This window comes from Clupea harengus, chromosome 11 (assembly GCF_900700415.2).
Source record: "Clupea harengus chromosome 11, Ch_v2.0.2, whole genome shotgun sequence".
In the NCBI taxonomy this organism is placed as follows: domain Eukaryota; kingdom Metazoa; phylum Chordata; class Actinopteri; order Clupeiformes; family Clupeidae; genus Clupea; species Clupea harengus.
The window spans coordinates 12,231,363-12,254,321 of NC_045162.1; the positions used below are offsets into that span (position 1 = coordinate 12,231,363).

A 22,959-nucleotide genomic window follows, 5' to 3' on the forward strand; every position below is an offset into this window, starting at 1 on the left:
GCTTGAACCACAACACGTACACGTACTATTCTTCAAAGGCGCATACTTCGGCATTTCCTGATATTATGACAACCACCCACCTCCAAGAACAACCTAGATCAACATCTCATCGTCAGATGGTTGTTTCAGCTTCTGAACACACAGTATTAACATTTGACATCATATGTCAAACTCTCAGTGGTCTCAGTGGTCTACATGAGGGCTATGGAGTGCAGATTTGACTGTAACAGTGCTGCTTAGTGCCCTCTGTAGGTTAGCAGTGGGATAACAACAGCACACATGTCAAAAAACACTCTGAATCTCCTATCTTGACCCTCCATAGGCAGGAGGGCTCCAGCTGTTGCTCTCCCCTCAGGTCCTCCTCAGCCTGCTGCTCTTGGCACCTAATGGTATTTAATTTTATACCATATATTGGAGACCCAGTCTTGGATTTTGGTCAGTCATGATTCAGGTTTAATCTTGAACAATGGTGGCCACACATTGTTGAGACAGACCTGAAGTTCCTTGGAGGTGGGTGGTCAAGACAAGGCCCTTTGATTTGACATGGGGGAAGAGAGACTCTCTAACCAGAAATGACTACATTCTAACTTAAGTATTGAATTATTAACTATGGCATATCCTTATTAACTATGAATCTCAAATGCCGGTCCCTTCACACCTCTCCTGCCCCCCTTCAAAAGGCTCTTTGAGCTCTTCTTCACTTTGGCATTTCTTGCACAATCTCTATTGCTTCTTTACATACTACATACTACTGTTTACATACATACTATAAGGAAGTAAACGGAAGTAGACTGCTGAGACCCTGCTTCACGCCACATTATTCATAATCTCAAATACAAATGACAAAAGCCACTGGTACTAGTGACTCTTCTGTAACAAAAGTCAAGAAAAAATAACGATTCCCCATGTTCATTCATCTTGATATTTCTCTGCATTTTCAAACATGGGTGATATTTTCTTTCATTGCCACCCAATTGTTGTAGCACAGCTTCAGACTGTAGCAGACAAAACCATCTGTTTCTACCCAGACACATGCCCCTGTTTACTCATCCACCGCGTCTGAGGGTGTAGCTGTACCGCCTGCATGCCCAAGGAACTGGAACAGGAACAGGTTTCGAGGTCAAATTATTTGGTCCTGGAATTTCCCATGGGGACAGTCATTGTTATATGACATTATCACGTGTTTCTCTTACTGTTATATTTATATCCCTCTTTCATACTGACACGAGGCACAGACTCCCTTTATAGCTTTAGTTATGAACCTGAAATTACAGGATGTGACTCAGTGTGTTGTAAACAAGAATTTAAAAGTGGTGCAATCTGAAATAACCCCATGTAATCTGTGGTAATATGCAAATCATTCATACAGTTTTGACTTGAAGAGTATCTACCACATTTTAGTCCTGAAAGAGATTACCTCACACCCCCTTGAGCCATATGCCATAAGTCATTCCTTTCACTCCATTGCAAAATACTTGCACACACTATTTATAATCCATCATAACAGTGTTTAAGCACTGTGTGTGTGTGTGTGTGTGTGTGTGTGTGTGTGTGTGTGTGTGTGTGCGTGTTTGTGTGTGTGTGTGTGTGTGTGTGCGTGTGTGTGTGTGTGTTTGTGTGTGTGTGTGTGTGTGTGTGTGTGCAGAGGCGGTCTTAACATAGAGGCATAGGTAGGCGGCTGCTTGGGGCCCCCTACCAGTGGTCGTAGTAGGGGGGCCCCCAACCAACCTCAAAAAGAAAAAGACAAAGCCCCTTATCATCATGAACGCTTCAAAAGCATGGTAAATTGTATTATTATTCTTAAGAAATACGTTGAAACGTTGAAGTAGTAGTTCAAATGTCCAGTTCATGGTTATCTGTTATCTGTATCCTACTTTCACAATGAAATGGACTAGTCCGTAACGGTGCGCGGCGCGAAAGATAAACACACAGTGACAGGAGGACTGGAAATTACACAGGGACGATTCAGAAGCAAGACAAGAATAAAAGCAAAAATGAAACGAACTTATCCAAGCGGCTCAATTAAAAGAAAAAAAAGAAAAGACGCCAATAAATATTTAGAAAAGCAGCCACAGATGACACACTTTTTTACGGCTACTGGGGATACAGACAGGAACGTCCAAAGCGTTGAACATGCCGCTAGCAGCAGCAGCTAGCTGTGAAGTGGCGCTAGGTGAGGATAACGACGTTAACCAAGACAATGAAGAGGACATCATGTTGTTGTCGCCCACCGTCACCGACAGTGTTATTGACGACGTTGACAACGATGATGACGATGATGGGGCTTTGGTGAGTCGACTGCCTAGTTCTGCTAACAGCCCTAGCCCTAGCTGTGGTAATCCTGCTGCCACCGACCAAAGCACTGTTGGCTTGCTGACAGATAAACCGGCTCTCTGGCATAAGAAGCTCACTGCCGAGGAGCGATGTGCGATGGTCCGAAAAGGTCCCATACAAATTAGTGTGCTGGAATTCCCCAAAAATCAAGAGGGGCGGAGATTTACCAGTAATAATTACTGCTTCCAAATGAAAAACGGGGAGAAGATTAATAGGACGTGGCTTATCTACAGTGAATCAGGGGACTGTGTTATGTGCTGTTGTTGCCGACTTTTTGGAGAGGGGAACACACATTTAAGTTCAGATGGTTTTAACAACTGGATATCTCTCTTTTATCTCTCATAGACATACTCTCTCTCTCTCTCTCTCTCTCACACTCACTCACACACACACACACACAATAAACAGTGCTGGTTTTCCTGGCATTTTGGCAAAGACAGGTGTTATCTTATCTGTTATTCTCTGTTCGGTTCCATCGTGACTATTAGTTTGTGTAGTGCTACACTTTGTGTGTTCTCTGCTTTCCATCTTCATTTTGGAGTAAAGAAGTGTATGCAGGGTTTAAAGGGGAAGTTTTTTTTTCTCCTCTCCAACCTTTACTTCCCCGTAGATTAGCTTTACCTGCCTATCCACCATTCAGTCGGTAAAATCTTTTTTCGTTCTCTTTTAAAGATCGGATGGGGGGGCCCCATACATACCTTCGCCTTGGGCCCCCTATTTGCTAAATCCGCCACTGTGTGTGTGTGCGTGTGTGGTGTGTGTGTGTCTGTCAGGGGATGGGTAGATGAAAGAGTGCCTCTATCTTTTACTGACCGGAGGGGATGATGTCAATGGCGTACAGAAACTTTGATGATTAATGTAGACTGTATGGACTGATACAGGACAGCATGAACAGACTGAGTAACAAAAGGTGGGATAAGGGAGAAGTTTCTCAATGAGGGACCATGATGGATGGGGGATTTATGACAATTACATAGCAGATGTGAGTTAAGATAGAATGCTCAGCAGAGTGGTGAAATGAAACTGAGGTGGGGAGGTTGGATGAGGCTCATAACTAAATGCCAGATGGGAGCGGGGACTGAGGGATGCCGCAATGTGGCCTGTCAGGCAGTGTTTCCCGTGGTGGTGATGACATCACTTCTGATTCATCCAGTGACATTGCTTAGAGGACCAACAAAGAAAGCAAGCTTAGAGCAAAAGTGTATCAGAAACTGGTTACCCCAACTAATTGGCACACCTACCTCGACTGATGCTGTGTATTCTGCAAAATCGCTGACCCACACTGTTAGGCCATTGACTGGGCAAACAGGCTTTAATCCAGGCCTTCAGACTTCACTGCTCACCTGCTTCATATCAATGGGTTTATTGTGAAATCTATTCTGAGTGTTTTACAGAAGACAAATATTTCAAAACTAGTGCCGTCAGTCGATTAAAAATTAACTAAGTAATCACACTATTTGCTGTGATGAATCACTTTTTTTTTCATTAGACTTAAGCTCGCAAGGATATATATTAAAATGTAAAATCTCTGAATTGGTGTATGTAGTGCATGCAAAACAAAAGTTACAAATTCAAAATGAATATTAAGTAAAAGATCAGGACTTTTCACACAATTCAAGGCATGCAGAGAGACAAAGGAGAAGGATGGCAAAAGGAAGAGAAGTGTGTAAAGACTGATAGTTTGAAAGATAGAGACATAGAGAACAGAAGTGAGATAACTCCTATTGTTTAGAAGCATCTTTTAAATTTTGAACACAAATTCTTTCCTGTAAACTACATTTTTCCAATAAAACCAGCTTGAAAGGCATATTTAGGCAGATACTGTATGTGTAGCATGTAAAATGTGAAGGGACTTTTATTTTGAAACGGGGATTGAGGCAAAGACTAGGAAAAGATGAGGAGAGACAGATTTTTTGGGGAGGGTGACGCATACTTGGAGGGAACTATAGCCACTAGGTCAGGCAGTCTGTAGTTAGAATGTTGTGTGCAGCCCAGTGGGTTAGTTGTAAATTGAAGTGCTCAATAAACTTGCAAGCTTGTGAATTCAAGCTCCAAGACAGATGACTACGTTGGATACCCCTATAGATTTTAACCATTACATACGCACCAACAGAAATAAGAACAAAACCCAGGCAGCTGTGTTAATTATATTTTTTATCCCGTCAAATATTTCGACATAATCTCAAAAATTGCATCTATTTTGTTTGGAGTCTGTCAGTGTCCACAACACCCTTGCCATGTCTGTGAAGCCTAAATAAAATTACACAGAGACAAGTTTGTTTTTATTGTTTTAATAAAACACTCTAGTTACAAAAAAGAGACAGAGACCCCACCCATCCAAATGAATACTTTATAACAGGGGCTAAATAGAGATACATCTTCAGTGAAGTTTATTACATAAACTTTAATAGCTTTAGATCAGATATGTAACCACAGCAACGTTGTGCTGTATCCATGACCCTCAGGCAGCATTCCCTTATCATGCTGTTGTACACATCTGCTGCTATCTGTGCATGAGAACATGTGTGCATAAATACACTGGGAGAAATATATTATTTCCCTGGGAAAATGAGAATAAAAGAATGTGACACACACACACACACACACACACACACACACACACACACACACACACACACACACACACACACACACCTAAACATAGTACAGGCTGCCCACAACTGTAACATACAGCACTGCAAGTTAGAAAGTAGACCTGTATCCTTTATTCTAGACCCTTCAGAGATATCAGTAAACCTTATCCAGAATGGATTTGGACCTTGGAGTATGCAAACAGACTTGCACACAAGCACACCCATATCCATGCACATTCACACCAACCTTACAATAACTGGAGTGTGTTCTTTTTATGTAACATAATAGATATGACAGCAGTGGACTCAGCAACCCAAAAAACGAAGAAACATACAACTGTGCACACACACACACACACACACAATACATTCCCCTGTAGTTCCCCATATGAACACACCAACTGCAGCATCTCTGCTCTACATGTTAGAACAGTAAACAGATTTCTGACATGTTTAGTGTTCCAGAGACAATGAAACACCAACAGTCACACTCACTCACTCACTCACTCACTCACTCATTCATCCCAGGCACAGTCTAAAAGTCTTCCCCGAGCATGAAGCACCACACATAAAAAAAAAAAAAAAAAAAAGTGAATCTGTGTGTGTGTGTGTGTATGTATGTGTGCGCATGTGTCTGGATGTTTAGTTGTATATACCTATGCCTTGCAGGTCAGACTGCGCTGCACTGACACAGAATGGGAGCAGCTGCTTTAGCTCTGCTGCGTTCCTATGACGTGGGGGTTAAACTGGGTGATGATGATGGTGATGTCGTCTCTGTACATGCGGGCCAGCTCCTCGGGCAGACTCAGCATCTTGGAGAGCCTCTCGTCGTCCACCTGGCCAAACTCACCGTTGCCCACGGCGTGGCGTATCAGGTGCGTGGCGGCGTTCTGGTCCTCAAAGGTGGAGGAGACGCGCGCCTTGCGCTCCTGCAGCAAGCCTTGCATCTGACCCAGGGTCACCCGGTAACCCCCCACCGTGATGGGCAGCTGCTGGTGCACGCCCGTCAGGTACTCGCCCACGATGCGCACCACCTCCTGCCGGTGCAGCGTCTCCCACAGTCCGTCCGAGCCAATCACCAGGAAGCGGTCCTGCGGCCGGAGCCGGTGGTACGTAATCTCGGGCTCGGCCGTCAGGTAGGGCGGCGTGTGGTAGCTGGGCGGGATGAACTTGGTGTGCTCGTTCTCGTGCAGCGCGTCGGGGCCGGACTCCAGCACGCGCTTCTGCAGCTCGATGCTCCACTTGAACTTGACGTCGCCGAAGGCGCGGAAGGGCATGAGCAGGCCCAGCAGCCGGTCCTGCCGCACCACCGTCTTGGCCTCGCTGGGCGGGTGCTCCTGGCGCAGGCGCTGCAGCTCGTCCTCGTTCTGCGCGCAGTGGTCGTTGGAGAGCGTCAGCGCCGAGAAGGAGCCGTCGGGCTCCTGTACGCCCAGCACGGCGCGGCCGTCCCCGGCGTTGGCGATGTGCATGTCGCTGCCATCCACGTGCGCCACGCAAGCCGTCGCCCCTGAGAAGGCCACGCGCAGCACCCAGTAGTGCAGGAACGCATTGGGATCACCAACCTGAGGGGACAATTCACACACGCACACGCATACACATACGATGAGACAAAAGGTGATTCAGAAGATTAACATTACAAATCTGTAATGTAATTATAAAAAATTAAATAATTTTGTAAAATATTTTTATATTCAATACTGACAAATAACTTCCTTTAGCAAAGTAAAATCTAAATTAAAGACCAATTCAACTGATTTGCAGAGAAGGGAAATGGTGATTGGCAAAGCTATTTCAGAGACTGGGCAACTCTCACAAGCTCTGTGCTCTACCCCATGCCAAAGATAAAGAAATGTCACACCAGCACAACCACACAGCCTATGTCCAGCAGCCCCTCTAAATTTAGCAGTCAAAAATGGTATTTTGTCAGGGAGGCTTCCAAAAGGCCAGCTGTCACACAGAATGATTAGTTTACGCAACTCAAATGTTTATGTAATACATAGGTATTCCACAAGAGGGTACTCCTGCCAACAAAACCTGAAACTTTGCCCAAAAAGAGAAACTGAGACCACACCAAGGGCATGTAGTGGACAGCTAAAGGTCAAGAACCTTGTTAAATAGTCTAGCTCTTGAACCAGCTCAAACCACCCCTGTAAAGCCTCAGTAGTTTGTTTTTCAGCAGTGCCATATCATACAGGACTATTCTGACAGAGCATTAAGGACGTTTCACATGAATAGGACCAGTGCTCCTTACAAACCTGTTCAGAATCAAGACACTATCTCAATAAGGTCATTCGGCAATTATTTCCAAAACAATCAAGCCCGGTTTCTGAACCTTTCAAATTTTTATACATTTCAAGCAGACAGAATTTCATCACATATCTGCTAAAAATAACCAGCCTTGTGCTCTACGTGCCCAGAGAGAGGGGGCGTGACTGACCTGTGCCTCCAGAGAGATGTCGTTGTCCAGGCGTTTGAAGGCACAGACCAGCGCCTCGCTCACACTGGGCTGGTCACCGGGACAGCCCAGGTCCAGGAGCTCCTGCCAGAAGGTGCGGAGCGAGGAGAAGTAGAGGACCTGCGCCTCCCGACTGTAGTAGTCATGAGGGTGCTTATGCCACTGCAGGAGAGGGTGAACGGCACGGCCCGACTCCACCTGACACAGACACAGACACACGCACACACACACAGACACAGACACGCACACAGACACAGACACACACAGACACACACACACAGACACAGACACACAGATCAGCTTAGCAGACAATAATAACTACGGAAGTGTCACAATGAGATCATCCTGCCTTACACAACCCAGTGTGAAGAAGAGGTGTTGAACCATGGAGATCTGCCATTGTGCAGGATTTCAATACAACCACAGTCAAACACACCAGACTATAGTAATCATCCTAAGTGGCTGGATCAGCTCAATATGATGCATTATAATTGAACTGCAATTTAACTCTGGAAATGCTAGAAAAAATAAACCCCCTGAAGTAGGGCTGAAGCTTGTCTGAACACGCAAGTGCACGCGCACACACACACACCTACACACACACACACACACACACACACACACTTTTCTGGCACTCACAGCGTTCTCCAGATCCTGTAGGGTCTCATGGGGCAGCATGGCCACGGCGATGTAGTAGAAGAGCCTCTCGCTGAGGGCCTGGGCGCAGGCACAGCCGGCGTGGCCGTCGAACACGCCCAGCAGCATGCCGCGTGTCTGCAGCAGGGTGGCCGCACTGCGACGGTCCTCGATAGGAGCGTTGGCCGGCAGCTGATTGCTGTCAAAGCCCATCACTGAACTAAGGTTCTTGCCATCAAACTCGGGGACCTTGAAGCTGAACTCATTGGCTTTCAGGATGCTGTTGACCTTGAGGAGGGGATGCACAGGCAAATCATGAAGGCCACTTATATGGGTGACACACAACTTAACAGCCATTAACGTATAACCTGGGAGTAGGTGGACCTCTGTATCTGTTTGGGTAATAGGCTAATGTCCATGTGTAGAAAAGCCTGTCATTCACACTGTCATTTTACTACCATAGCATAATGTTATCACCTTAGCATGGGTACACCTGGGTCATTGTCGCTAAAAACTATAAAAGTTTTTCATATTTTTATTTGATTTTTTTATATTTAGCTTTCTAGAATAGACAATTTTGCTTTCCACAAAAACAGGGACTACAGCAGAACAAACTACACATAAACTGGTGTGTATTCATGTGTCTAATAAGCATAATAGTGAAGCGATAAGTCTAATGTTTACTTGAGAATGCAGCCACTTTTAACATGTGATTCCTCAAACAATATTCAATAGGTTTGCCAGTTTCTACTAAACATAAACACTGGCCTGCACTCATGCGGGTGTGTTTGTGGTGCGTACCTGTGGGGGTGTGAGCATGTAGGTGGAGTGCTGGGCTGAGGAGGCACTGAAACACTGCTGCCATGGCCGTCTTTTCTGAGGGAGGCTACGGTTGGCACCGGAAGGCAGGAATTGGCACGACACTTGCAACTTTCGCAGCTCCCCTCCCCGCCACACCCGGAAGAGGTGAGAGGTTGCTGCCATGGCACAGCTTCAACCACTCAAAGAGCTGTGGAATGAACAGGCCCACGCACAGTTAACACACCTACACAACAATGCAAAAAACAATATGACCGAACATGACCTGAACATGACCGAAAATAAAATATACACTATTTCAGGAGAGTTATTTGGATAACACAACATGACAATAATTTGCTCTCCATCATTTGATGGAAACAAACTTTTGTTTACAATATTTTGTCACCGGAGAGATACTGTCTCTGAGTTCTACTGAAAGTGGCAAAATTATTATTTTTACATTTACAAAAATGTCTGGACGGTTTTATCGACATTTTGTATCGTTTTATAAATTAGACTAAATGTAAAATAAACCAAAAACAATAGCAACCCCATTCTATTCATCCTGTAAATTATCAGTGCCCAGTTGCTTTCGGATATTAAATTACTTATAATAAGTGGTTTTGATATCCTACCTGATAGAGATTGTTATTGTGTCAGTACAATTAAGGTTAGTGGTAACTAACAATAATAAAACCCCAAATAATCTCGGAATTATGTCAATTAGGAAATTCGTAAATTGCTATTTCCGTTTATGTTGCAAGGCTTTTTTCCTCCCCCTGTATCTACATTGGGCCGTTTGAGTCCGTGCCCAGATGTTACAATGACATTAAACCTCGGCAATCCGCTTTTTTTTAACAGCCCGCCCACGTGTAACAACAATTTTCCGCCCATGTCCCTCTATCTGCTATAGGATTTGCCTTGTAGCTAACTCCATATGGCTTGCGTGACATCAAATTTAGCAGGACGAGGCTCCTGACATTCAACTGACCAACACACAGACGACCCCAGCGAGATTATAATTAGCTTTCCTTCTTCCTTGTCACCTGAATAGCGTAACTCATGCCCACTGCCTCAGTGCTCGGGCATAAATAGCCTGGATAACTGAACTATGTAGTGGACACGTCAAAGCCACAGGATTCACAAAACGAGTAAAAGTAAAACTTGTCTAGCTAATCAGAAATGACAACACGCTTACACTGAATTCACCAAATAGCCAAAAGCGGACGGCTGGCAGCAAATTAGGGAAAACGCCCAATATAATTTTGTTAGCCACGTACTGCCCGTCCTGTTGTACAACGTATGATCGACATTTAGTAGCATTACGTGTAGGCTACTATCGTGGCAGGTGGGTGTTTTCAAGTTTGTTAAACATCTGTTAATAGGTTAAAACAGGCTAGCTAAAGGCAAGAGTGCAGCAGGGAGAATTCCGCTCCTCACCTCCAAATTGCCATATTGTTTCCTTTAGGGTTTTGGCTTGAATTTAGGATTATGTCACAAGGAATTATTGTGACGAGGGTCAAAATAACGTCCGATAGCTATAATCCAGGGTCGATATCATCTGGCTGTTAAATGGCACGCTGCGAGTTGTTGGGTCGGCTGCTAAATGTCAACCAGCTAACATGAAGCATGCAATTCTACTAGCAATCCTGCTAGTTTACAAACTACACCACAGCCACACAGGCTACCCAACCCACACCACCCATCTGCGACCAGTGCCTGCGCAAAGGAGATAGAAATAACATCGTTTCAGTGGTGCGAAAAGAGTTCACCAAAAAGGACTCATGTTTACCTCGTCCGTTAAGTACCGCAGTAGTTCCAACGCATAATCGCAGGACCCCTATCCACCCGCATCCCACTTACAGTCGCTGTTTACCGGGCCGCGCTGATTGGCCCACCTCCGCGCCGGTGGCGTCACATCGATGCATGCAAACGCCATTAACCCGTTGTAAAGCGGATATCCTTGAGAGTGCAAATGTGTTCCATCTGCTGATGAGTTTATCTTTTAGTAGCTAAAATCGTAGTCATGATGACTGATGCACTATGAAGATCAGTGCACGCATATTTTTGTAAAGCTGTCTGATCCTGGAAGTGGATGTTGAAACAAGCTCGAGATGACAAGCTATTATGGGCATGAAACCTGTTGCTGAAGTAGGTTAGAGTGCCCTTGTGTAGTGTGAAGTGCAGTAGCACTGTTTCAGGCTTTGATGCAAATGTAAATAACAATTGAGGAACAAGTTTTGAGGTGTGTGACTACAGAACGTTTACAAGTCAGCCACTTAGATCTTTAGGGAGCATGCTGTTTTGCTGAACTCTCTCTTTATAATCCCAACGAAAACTTAACCCTATTGTCAAGACTGGTTATAGCTAGATTGCCCATGTATGTAGCATAGCATACACATTGACTTTATATGGGGCCCATACTCTGTGTTTGTGTTCACACACACACACAAGAAACAGGACCAAAATAGTTTGACCCACATACCTGCCCTTCACCGAGTAAAGACAGTTTGGCCACCAGTTCCAATAACTCTTCTACTACTGTCAAAATGCAGTTATTTTCAGCCTAATGCAAATGACAAAAGAAGTGACAAATAACATCCGAATTGAGTTCAGAGATCAAAAAAGGCGGTAAACATATGTGCCGATTAGTGTAGAATTAGAATAGGCAACACTGAAGGAACAGACACACAAAGCAGAAAAATGGGATGGCTTGTTCAGTCACAGTAACTGTTAAAAAGGCATGTCGGCCTTGGTATCTTTACAGTAAGTGAGTTTCAGAAACCGAACATCCTGAGGAGTGCTTTACATCGTGGATGAAAGCATTCTTCATTACACAGATCCCCACTCGCAGTCTGAGTAGTGGGGAACTGTGGAGGACCACATTTTTATCATCACAAAGCATGTTTCTAGAACTATATCAGATAGATATATCAGAAAGAGAGTCAAATCAGATGTAAGAAATAACCATAAAATATGATTATAATGCCTATCCTACTTCAACCCAAACAAGTGTCATGAGTATGTTAGCAAATGTTTAATTCCCCCTTCAATTCTGCTTGTGTTTAAGAAGTTAATTTGTAAACGTATCCTCTATGGTTAGGCCTCTTCTTCCTTCCTTATTTCTGCCCATTCATGCATACTGTTTCTTGTAAAGTCTTGTGTTGTGAAACATTTTGGATTGTGAAACTATATAATTACAAATGCTAATTAGACACTCTAAACTGGTGTATATAATTATCAACAATGGGAATGCATCATGGCATGGTAATGAGTGCATTACACAAGTAAATCGTTTTTGTAAACAGCAGCAATACACAAGTGCAGTGGAATCACTAACGAAGTTCATCTGGTAGAGGAATATCATTGACTGCCCTACCATTACATTACTGTTGGACACATTGAACATGTAACATAATAATTGTCATAATAAATAGCTATGTTAATTAATTTACAAATGAAAAGAGGAAAAGACAATGAATGTTATATTTTATACTAGACCTGACTCTGCGGATGATATATATTTTTGGCAATATGAGAATTTATTACATTTACAGTAATATCACTGATGCACTAAGTCACCCAAGACCAGAGACAGAGGGTCAGAGGATTAAGTAAACCTGAATGTACCTTTTAGAAACAGATGACCTTTTTAAACGAGATCTCTTTACCCTAACTCTAGCATGTCATACATTAACTGTGAAAACCACATTTGGTGCACCACCCCAGGACTACTGTCATGTGTGTATATGCACGACAATAAAATACGAGTAGTCTAAAAAAAACTGTTAAAATCTCTGTGGATAACAGACTACTTCTATGTTACAACCCTCTGTCAAATTGTACACTGTAACACATACGTAGACTGAGCGGTGTTTAATTTAGAGTTGGCTTTTTTGTAAACAAGTATTTGTTCTCTGGCAAGAGCTTTCCACTCCATTTTATATCTTAGCACACACCCATCATTCACACAGCATCCATTGTGCTTTGTGTATTACACTCACTTCCTCCATGGGGACTGATGCCTGTTAAACTTTTTTTAGGAAGCCTGACATGCCTTGATGTTTTTGTACATTTCCTCTAACTAAAAACATTGATGCACAAGTGGCATATATGTAGAAGACTAAAGGTTTCTGGGGGTGTTCTTTTTATGACTGTAGGACAAAAACTCACGGAGCTTTAAAGGCATATTGACAACAAGAACAAATATTGAAATGGTCCCCAGAGGGTTACTGAAGAAGAAATATTAAATGAAGTACTCTGGCAGTCATTGGAAAATCTCTATTCTTTCCTCAACCATCATTGCTTATCTGGTGTTTTGTTTGACGTATAACTGGCCCTTACTAATCCTAAAGCTAATAGTGATAATTATGTGAAATAATTCAGGGCACAAGGAGGCCACTATGGATGTAAAGAGTACACAAGAAAACATTTGTCTGGTTTGTAATTCAAATCAAGGGCAGTGTAGATTTTATGTTCCATTATGTTTTAGACAAATCTACAATGACCTTAAATACATTTTGTATGTATGTTATGAAACGTTTCCAACTCGTACCGCTAATAAAATAAATGTGAATTTAGTTGGCAACATTAACTTGCTAAAGACGCAGTACTTCACATGGTTGTCTATTATTACTAGCACACACCAGAGGGCAGTAAAACACTGAAAACACTGATGGGGTCAATGAGCAGAAATGTCCTTGAAGCGACTGGGATACTTTTTCCATGCACACATTATTAAAGATTTAGATGTTTAAAGTGATTAGGTTACTATATGAAAACATGATAAGTGGGGTACACATTAAAAATATTAAAGTGCCTGGGCTATATTAGACCATAACGCTACACAGTGTAACATATTTGACATGTTTTGAGATTTTATTTTCTTATTTTCTATTTTATAACTACTTTTGGCATCATCTTCAAATTAATTTTGACAGAATATGGTCATGTGAAGGACATATAAATACACCTGTCGTTCCAAATAGCCTTTGAGGCTATTCACAATGTAGTTCTGAGTTCTGGGTCAGAACACCCAGCGAAAATGTAAAGAAAAGCCTTCACAGCATATCGCCAACAATATCATTTAGCAAGCTTTTATCAGTGCCAGCTGGGCTGTTGGTGGTGTTGCAAACGTTTTTACTTTTTAAATAGGTAGCTTGCTAGTTTGAGATCAAAACTCCATAATGCTTCTTTATCTGGGCAGTTCTTCACCTTTGTGAACATAAATACATCAGTATGTAGGCGTACAATCATCAAATGAGCATTGTTGCAGTGTATTTGGATTTCCATATCTCATGACTAGTGTGCATGTTCTAACTGATTAACATGGGTGCTGAAATGAAAGTAGACATTCTGCATAGTTTACATTTCCAGTGCGGATCTGGCCTGATAACACACACACACACACACACACTCTTCTGTTTCAGGGAGTGGCAACAAATCTAAGGATAACAGTTGGATAAAACATGAAGTAGAAAAAAGCGTCAGAGCCAATACAAATACACATTCCTCTGGATACCAGAGAGCAGATATGGTATACAACCTGGTATACAAGTCCACACAGTCTTTCAAGAGCACAAAAATATGTGCTCATCCCATATATACATGTGTACATGTATGTTCTTGATGATGATTATTTTTGCATGACTGAGTGTACCCTTATGTCAGGGCACTATGCAGGGGGCCTTCCTCAATGTCAAGTAGCCAGAGACCACATCAGTGGGCAGGAGGCGGATGTAAGAGAACTCCTCTGAAGAGGCAAACCGAAGCTTAGTCTGGGGATCTGTGTAGTTGGCCTGTAACACACAATATCCAAGTTAGGGGAGGGGGTCTTTGCATTTCCCAAGACCAAGTGAGTCTGACGAACTGTAACTGTCCAACAACCCACGCTCACACGCACATTGGCATACCCCAGATTGTCTTTGGACCCATACGTATTTCTTACCGGAAGACCAGAGATGTCTGAGTATTTCTTTGCTGGTTTCATGGAAGGGGGTCCATCTATATTGTAATCTATTGTAAAAGATACAAAAAAACCGTTAGTATGATTATAAAACTCCACTTACAACAGTTGTTAAATACATGGTGTCTTTAATAACTCTATAATGTAACTTATAATAATATAATAATGTGACTTATTTCACCAACCAAATGCTTTCCCCCTGATCAAGACACACGCAAAGACAACCGTTATGTATTGTGATGGTGGAATTAGCTGATTGGTTTTTGTAAAAATATATATTTTTTTTTTGGTGCAGATTTTATGTGTAAATTCTTCACAAGGTAAGTCTAAGACTGTCACATGGAAGCAGTTTCATGAATTCCTGGATATGCCTTCAAAAATGTGATACATGATTCTTCCATCATCATGTTGTTATATGACAGACATTGAACCATTTTCCCAGTGCACTGGCTAGACAATCCTGCTGGCTAGATGCATTCCCATCATGTTTCCATCTGAACTAATACACTAGCAGTCCTTTACCATAGACTCAAACACTGACATGGAATAACTACTGAAAGAAACATGGACAGCTGTAGTGGAAAAGACTCACAGTTGGGATGTTCGACTTTCCATGGGAGAGTTCGCTCTACCGCTATGATCTGTTTCAGGTTCTTCCAGCTCCGATTCTTCTTCCCTGCTGCAGCCCCTCCTATACCAGAGTGCTGTAGGGACAGTGGGACAGGGAGAGGAAAGATAAAAGACCAGGTGAATAAAGATAAATGGCTGGTAAAGGTGATCCAAACCTTCCAGACTCTAAACTTTACTATAAAAAAGTAAAATGAAAGGTGTGTATTACAGAGGTGAGTGCTGTGCAACATGCAACCTTATGGGTCTTGCCCACTAATAAATTGGTCTACTACTGCCTAATACAGAATGTGGAGTAGGCTTACTTAGACTTAGACAGGAGGGCTTATAAGGTACACAGAATGATATTCATCCAACAGTCGAGGTTAATCTGTAAAAAGTCTGTAAAAACGGGAGAGTGAGCACAAAAACACATCGACAAGTCCTCACTCACCACAAAATTGGGGTCTTTGAAAGGCTGAGGCTTTGCAGCAGTTTCAGTTAACCCAGAGGTAGCGTCGCCACCTCCCGATTTCACTTCGCCAGTCACATCCACTGGCGCTGGCTAAGAAATAAAAACATGTCAAGTAAACCTGGTACGTGCACGGTTAACATTAGCAACATACAACACTTTTAACATTCATGGTAACTCAGTAACTTAATCCAACCAACCTGGCCTGAAGCAGTAAATTGTATCTTTTTTTTCTTGCTGTTGGTTGTGACTCCTGGATTAATAGCCGGGCTAGCAGGTCGTTTCTTTCCACGTCCCAGAGGGGATGGTGTGGTTATAGAAGATATTTTGCTGCTGTGGCTAGGTGAGACTGAAACCGCCACCACGTCCACCATCACTGGTGAACTGGGGCTAGCAGACGGCGAAGCCATTTACTCAGTCTACTAAGACTGTCTCTGATGTATGTTAAGGAGTTTACCCAGTAATTTACCCTCTCTAAAGTAGACAGAGCAGCGTGTAGCCAGCGACAATAACGGATATTTCAATATGGCGCCATTAGTATTTTTTTCAAAATAAACTTCACAACTTATTTTAGTTTGAAAATTATACAAGGACGAAAAATAAAGGGAAAAAAATGCTCATTTAACAAACTGTATGTGCTTCCAAAGGTAATATAAACGTAAAGGTTCGTCAAAACAAACCAAGATGAACCTGAAATGCCTTTTTTAAAATACAAAGAGCCCACTAGTGTTCAGCTGAAAAAAGTAATTTGTCTTGTCCCCCTTTGTCCACTTAGCCTATTTGTGCCACACAACCAAGACATATTCCTTGTATGTGGAAACCTACTAGGCAATAATCCTATTTATGATTCAGATTCTGAAACACTTTTGTAGGTACGAAGGCATGTACATTGCCCTCCCCTATGTCTTCCTAACTGATATGGAGGCAAAGTGTTCAAATATAAGAAGGTTTGCTTCTCTTTAATACCAAAAAAAAGGAATTTTAGTGTTTTAATTTGTTTACCAGCCGGCACTGTTGTAAATAAATACTGCACACATGTGTTTCTGTATGTGTGTGTATGTTAACAATGTGTTTTGCATAATCCATATATATTTTTGTTCAGCCTCTGTTCTGCCTATTAAACAACTATAGGCTAAATTTAGTCAGTAATGTAGGGTGCTCTATGACTCACAAGCATTATAAATAAAAAGTTTTCATAAATAAATAAATAGTAAATCAGCTATGTAGACTTTGGAGTGCAATGCAGCCTTCTGGATGTGGTGAACTTATAGACTTAATGGAGAAATGAATGATAAACAACAAAACATAAAATGTCTCATCATCTCATTCCAATGCAATAGGCAGTGTATTTATCTAGAGTAGTTAGCAGGACAACAGGTAAGCGGACTTTTATTTTGAGGCTTTTCGCCGCAATATTGCCCCCTGTTGTCTCTTACTGTCGCTAGCTCCACGGAACCATAGACATAAACACAAAATGTTCTTCTAGCTATTTTGGAGGCTTTACCGCCACCCACTGGTTTGAAGGATACATGTCAGTAAATCGGATAAATAATCACCGTTTCATTCTTCAAGAGGTCGTTTAGCGAAGAAGCAGACAGCAGCTGGGCAATTCGTAGCCTAGATGAGAAGTGGGAAAACCTCTGTCACGAACGAGTTACAGGAAAATTGGGCAAGTCAGTTAATAAAGGAAATTAAGTCAATCAAATGTCAAATCAAAATCTTACATCTGGCTAAATTTGTCTCTACCTGGAAACTGGAATGACCCAGCCTGCTGTGTGTCTTTGATCAGTGGTCTTGGTCACCTGTGGGTTGAAGCAACAAATGTTCCACCACTGTCTCTTTGCACAAGAGCAAGCTATGAGCACAGATGTGATGTAATAAGTGCCCACCCAGCAAAAACCACCTTCAGCAAACAGCCCCAAATATGGAGTTCTTTCAAGAGATAATAGCAGAAGGCCACATACATGAGTCTCATTATTGGCAACTGCTATGCTACATTATTTACATAGCATACCTAATTATTGAATCACTGTGATTGTGTAGACAGGAAACACTAACTAAATAGACTTCAAAGTGTTGAGACACTTATCTTGTCAAATACCATTAGAACTTAGGGGCAACTGAGAGCAAATTTGTGTCTAATTGTTTCAGCTAGAGTAATGTTTGTCAATTAAAGTCACTGCTATCAAAATAGTAGATTGTGATAATCTACCCACTGTGTATCACTATGTTCTATATTCAGTATGTTCTACAGATTCATTACAGATCTATTAATTTCAGATCTTTTAATACTCCCGCAGGTGGCTAAAGAAAAGTGATTTATGCTCCATGACAGGCTGCCTCATTATGGAGTATGCAGCAATTTCTTATTTTCACACTCACATCTGAACAGATTATACCGTCCCTTGGTAAAACAGCTATTACACCACACAAGGTAGCCAGGAGCAAAGCCTCATAACAGTCTGTCGAGTGTATCTCCCTCCCTCCCTCCCTCCATCCCTCCCCCCCCTTCCCCTCTCTCATCCCTACACACACAAACACCCTTTACATGTTAGGTATATGGGTCTCTCATACAGGTATCAATACACGTTGTGTATTGCCACCTTTATACAAAGCTCGCCCACATCTCACATCTGCCCCTCTCTCTCACACACACACACACACACACACACACACACACACACACACACACACACACACACACACACACACACACACACACACACACACACACACACACACACACACACACACACACACACACACACACATACACGCACACACACACACACACACACACATACTGTACACACACACACACATACACACACACATACACACACACACACACACACACACACACACACACACATACACACACACACAAGGCACAACACATACTCTCCAGAGCGTTCAAGAACTATCATACATTATTCATCACACTGTTATAGCATTTGGAAGATTTACAATACCAGTCAAGCAGAGGATGAATAATACATCTCTGTCATCCCTTGTTCTTTTGCTTTTCCCTCCTCTCCCACTTTCTTTTACTTCATTGACTTCATACCTCATTTACTTGATTGTGTGTATTATTGCGTTGGTTAGTATCTGATGAAAAGATAGAAAGACAAAATAGCAGAAAGCGGAAGAAGAAAGTGAATGGAGATGTGGAATTTTTTTTGCAATAAAAGCTGAAAATTGTTAAAACATAACAAATAAAAGCAATGTGTTCTGCTGGAATGAAATGACAAAACACAAAACATTTGCCATGGTTAATGTTGAAGTTACAGGATTGCCTGTTTCTAAGACTGAGAACACTGAATCAGGTGCATACATCATTAATAAACACATTTCTGAGCTCTCATGTAGACTCCGAGGACTGACTCTAGCTCTTTTCCTGTTTCCTTCCACCGAATGCTCACTTCCACATGAGATGTTTATTGAAGCGTCAAAGCTGCTAAAGACCAGAAATCACTCCGCACAGATTTGCGCCAAGCCTTGCCTGTGAGGTCCGAGACAGCACTCCCCTTTTCCATGATCTTCATTTTTTGGAGGGCTGTCTTGACTGTCCTGGACAGATCATCAGATCATCTACTAGTTTGCCCTCTGACTGAGGCAGTTAGCAAAAAATCGCTGCAATTATTCCTCCAGTGGATCCTCAAGGACATCACACTTGATTTCAGACAGCTTGGAGGTGTGAAGTCTATGAGCCTAGGTTTAGTCTACTAGCCTTGGTTTAGTCTACTAGCCTAGGTTTAGTCAGCATGACTCCTAGTCAGGAATAGAGCACCCATCTGGAGACAACTCAATTCATTAATGGTATTAAATATCGATGAGGATGTTGCAAACAAGGCTGGTTTCCCTCCTAAAACAACAACAACAACATTGCTCTTTTCTATTTGAGTCTACACTGCTAGTTTAAGTTCTGACAAACTGTTCAGAATGTTTCGTATGCTTTAAGGACATGATGAGCAAAGAGTTATCCCATAGCCCCACATTAAAGTGTGGATACTTGTGTGTGGGGTAACCTTCTTGGGAGTATCCTTGTTCTCATGTTGCACTGGGTTATATTGCACTGATTAATGCAGTGGTCATTGCACCCAACCCAGTTGAGAAATCTGTTGTTGTCTTCACTCTTGTCGTAATCCAAATAGGGCCAGTTTAATTGCATGCAAGAACTCAACAAGCTCAGTGCTGTGTCCACCAGCAACGGTGCAGATTACACAGGTCACACTGGTAAATACAAGGCGCGAACTAAAATGATTAGCTATACCTCTGGACCCTTTGGCAGGAAAGACAAATGTAGAGGCAGACAGCACCTTAATGCTGAGAGGCTGCTGGTGGCAGTACATTTAATGTTAATACTTGCCTGTATGTGGGGAACAAATGTGACACCTAGTAGCGCTTTAATTAACATGCTAAAGTTTCTGGCTCCCGTGCACTTAATGAAAATGTGTCACATTCTTGTGGGGTGTGAACAATGGATATTTGATCCTTAGAACATTTCACTAGAATTCGATTACAGAATGATTCACATGAGAGAAACTATTAAAGTAATAAATGAACATACCACAAGTATGTGTCATCAGCTTTGCACCCCACAAACAAGGGCTTGCCATTTGCCATCAGAAATACAAACAAACACACAATACACACAATAACAATGTGCCTGCATCTTATATAAGCTGCACACAACTTGATCTCACGTTCACTCTTGATTGTCTATCAGTTATAGTGACTATTGTAGTCCCCACAGATTATAGGTTTTGTTTGTTTATTTGTGTTTTTGTGTCTCTCTGTCTGTATGTATGTACTGTATGTGTGCAGTGTGTGAGAGTATGATATGTAAATCACACATGGCAGATGTGGTGTTGCCTGCAGCTGGTTATTTTTGCTTTGAAGGCATGAAAGAACAACTCAGCCTGATCCTCTATCACTGAGCATGTAGCCTTCCAGGTACTTGGGACTATGTGTGTGTGTACATGAGAGACACAAACACAGAAAGAAAGAAAGAAAGAAAGAAAGAAAGAGAGAGAGAGAGAGAATACCCAACCACCCCCACACAGAGTCCCAAGCAGACACATGGACATGAACTCTCTGAGGTAAACAGTGAATGTGGGGGTCAAGAGACAGAGTTTCTCTATTAAATCTGGTGTCTCATTCATTTTTCATGGTGATGAAGTTGTTGCTACAAGCGGACGGCTTCCCGCTGTAGATAAACAAGATTTGAGTGAATTGCAGCTCTGCAGCTCCATAGCATAGCCGTCATGAATGCTTTATGAGGTGACTTAAACTGCAATAAAGCAGAGAGTGGCCTGCAACGACGGGCCCCGGTAAACGCCTCAAAAATCTCACTAAGTCACACAAAGTTTAGATTCAGCAGAGCACACACACACACACACACACACACACACACACACTGTGATGAAATGCAGGTGGCCTTTGCCGCATTCGCATTTTTTTTGTGTGTATGACTGATGTTCTGTTTACTGATCTCTATTCTTGCCCATAGGACCTTTGCCTGCAAATGTGGATGGCTGTGAAAATATTGTTCCTCATCACCATAACCTATAATTTCATGTACGCATATAAAACAACCTAGCTCTGCTAACTCACTTTGTCTCTTTTCTTCCCCTCTTACAGTAGACTATCTCCACTGTGGGATGCTGCTGCAATCTACTTGCAGAAACCCTCTGCTTGTAAAAGCCCATTCGCACCAAACTGTTATGCACAAATTCTCCTCTGCTTATGACACATTCACATACTGTGTGCCAGCCTACTTACCCGTAATATAAACGAATGCCATCATCTACATAGTTTTCAGCTTCATTGCTCTGCTTATCCTGATAATATTAACATTATGAGGGCACTGTATTCCTAGTAAGTGGTTCTACAACCAATACTTTGAATGCTGTCTCTCCCCTTTTTTATCCTCTATCAATCTTGTATGTATCGTGTATCTCGTATGGATCATGTATATATGATGCATGTTTTATCGTGATGCTTGTATGAATTAATCTGCTTGCCTCTGATTCCCTCTTCTCCTCCTCTCCTCCCTTCCCTTCTGCCCCCCTCTCTTTTTCTATCTTTCTACCTGGCCGGCCCGAAGCAGATGGGTTCGATGAGGTTCTGCACTAGGCTTCTTCCTGAGTTTTTCCTTGCCCCCGTCGTCTTAGTGCTTGCTCTGGGGGATTCAGGCTCTGGGCTGTGTAAAGCGTCTTGAGACAATTACAATTGTTATTGAGAATTATATAAATAAAATTGAATTGAATTGGATTGAAAATATATTAATCAATAACATTCAACTGATGTCACACACAGCTTATAGAGACTTAATTAATCAGTTATCACAAGTTTAACCATTCAAATGTGTAAACCATTTAAAGTTATGTTTTATTAGGTTACATTCACTTTGTAATGGTTTTTTTTAAAGCAAACTTTACGAAAACATGGTAGTCACAGTAATTTACAGTAAGTCACCAGAAAAAAAGGACAAAAAAAAAAAAAACATCACCAGCTAACTGACTATGCCATACACATTTCAGGTGGTACATCAAACCTCATCATTACTTCTGAGACCCTAGGAGAATCCTGTCTGATATAATGCTTTGATCACCACTGACTGGCTGTACTCATCTCTCATCTCCCTGTCTCTTTCCCTCTGTCTCTCTCTCTCTCTCCCTCCCTCTCCTGTAATATGGGGGAAAAGCCAAAGATCAGTCTGGAGCAAATGACATTGACTGGAGGCCCTTATTGATCAGCTACCATAAACAACTGTGTCTGGTGTGTTTGTGTGTGTGTTTGTGTGTGTGTGTGTGGGAGAGAGAGAGAGAGAGAGAGAGAGAGTAGTCATTCACAGTGTTGGTGTCATAAGTGGACACTGTATCAATATTAACATCAATATTCATAGAAAGTGGCTCCTCTGGGCTCCTATAGGCCAGGCTCCTCTATGGCTCATGTTCGAACACTCACACTCACACTCACACTCACACTCACACTCACACTCACACACTCCTACGAGTACTCACCTGAAGTCATAGGTATTGGTACATGATCCACAGAGGACACTTCACAAAACAATTTAAACTACAGCTCC

At 42.2% G+C, this 22,959-nt stretch overlaps 2 protein-coding genes across 3 annotated transcripts; both read right to left on the reverse strand.

The window, feature by feature from the left end:
- Positions 1-4,609: 4,609 nt before the first annotated feature.
- On the reverse strand, positions 4,610-10,729 carry pdp1 (pyruvate dehydrogenase phosphatase catalytic subunit 1). Of its 2 annotated transcripts, none has more exons than XM_012825048.3 (5): positions 10,613-10,729; positions 8,821-9,028; positions 8,023-8,307; positions 7,366-7,581; positions 4,610-6,490 (listed from the first exon to the last, which is right to left on the reverse strand). In XM_012825048.3, the coding sequence occupies exons 2-5, from the start codon at positions 9,001-9,003 to the stop codon at positions 5,639-5,641; spliced, it is 1,536 nt and encodes a 511-aa protein (XP_012680502.1). In that variant the 5' UTR covers positions 9,004-9,028; positions 10,613-10,729; the 3' UTR covers positions 4,610-5,638. The 2 variants fall into 2 exon arrangements, with proteins under 2 accessions (XP_012680502.1, XP_031432099.1); XM_031576239.2 differs by lacking the exon at positions 10,613-10,729 and adding an exon at positions 10,261-10,538.
- Positions 10,730-13,993: 3,264 nt separating this feature from the next.
- ino80c (INO80 complex subunit C) lies at positions 13,994-16,376 on the reverse strand. Its single transcript, XM_012825063.3, has 5 exons — positions 16,064-16,376; positions 15,846-15,956; positions 15,378-15,489; positions 14,768-14,835; positions 13,994-14,618 (listed from the first exon to the last, which is right to left on the reverse strand). The coding sequence occupies exons 1-5, from the start codon at positions 16,271-16,273 to the stop codon at positions 14,487-14,489; spliced, it is 633 nt and encodes a 210-aa protein (XP_012680517.1). The 5' UTR covers positions 16,274-16,376; the 3' UTR covers positions 13,994-14,486.
- Positions 16,377-22,959: the final 6,583 nt, after the last annotated feature.

Coding starts and splice junctions, on each gene's coding strand:
- pdp1 (XM_012825048.3), bottom strand. CDS start 9,003: ATGGCAGCAACCTCTCACCTCTTCCGGGTGTGGCGGGGAGGGGAGCTG. Junction 8,308..8,820: donor ACATGCTCACACCCCCACAG/GTACGCACCACA, acceptor CCCCTCCTCAAG/GTCAACAGCATCCTGAAAGC. Junction 6,491..7,365: donor ACATCTCTCTGGAGGCACAG/GTCAGTCACGCC, acceptor TTGTCCCCTCAG/GTTGGTGATCCCAATGCGTT.
- ino80c (XM_012825063.3), bottom strand. CDS start 16,273: ATGGCTTCGCCGTCTGCTAGCCCCAGTTCACCAGTGATGGTGGACGTG. Junction 15,490..15,845: donor TCAAAGACCCCAATTTTGTG/GTGAGTGAGGAC, acceptor CTGTCCCTACAG/CACTCTGGTATAGGAGGGGC. Junction 14,836..15,377: donor GAAAGTCGAACATCCCAACT/GTGAGTCTTTTC, acceptor CTTTTACAATAG/ATTACAATATAGATGGACCC.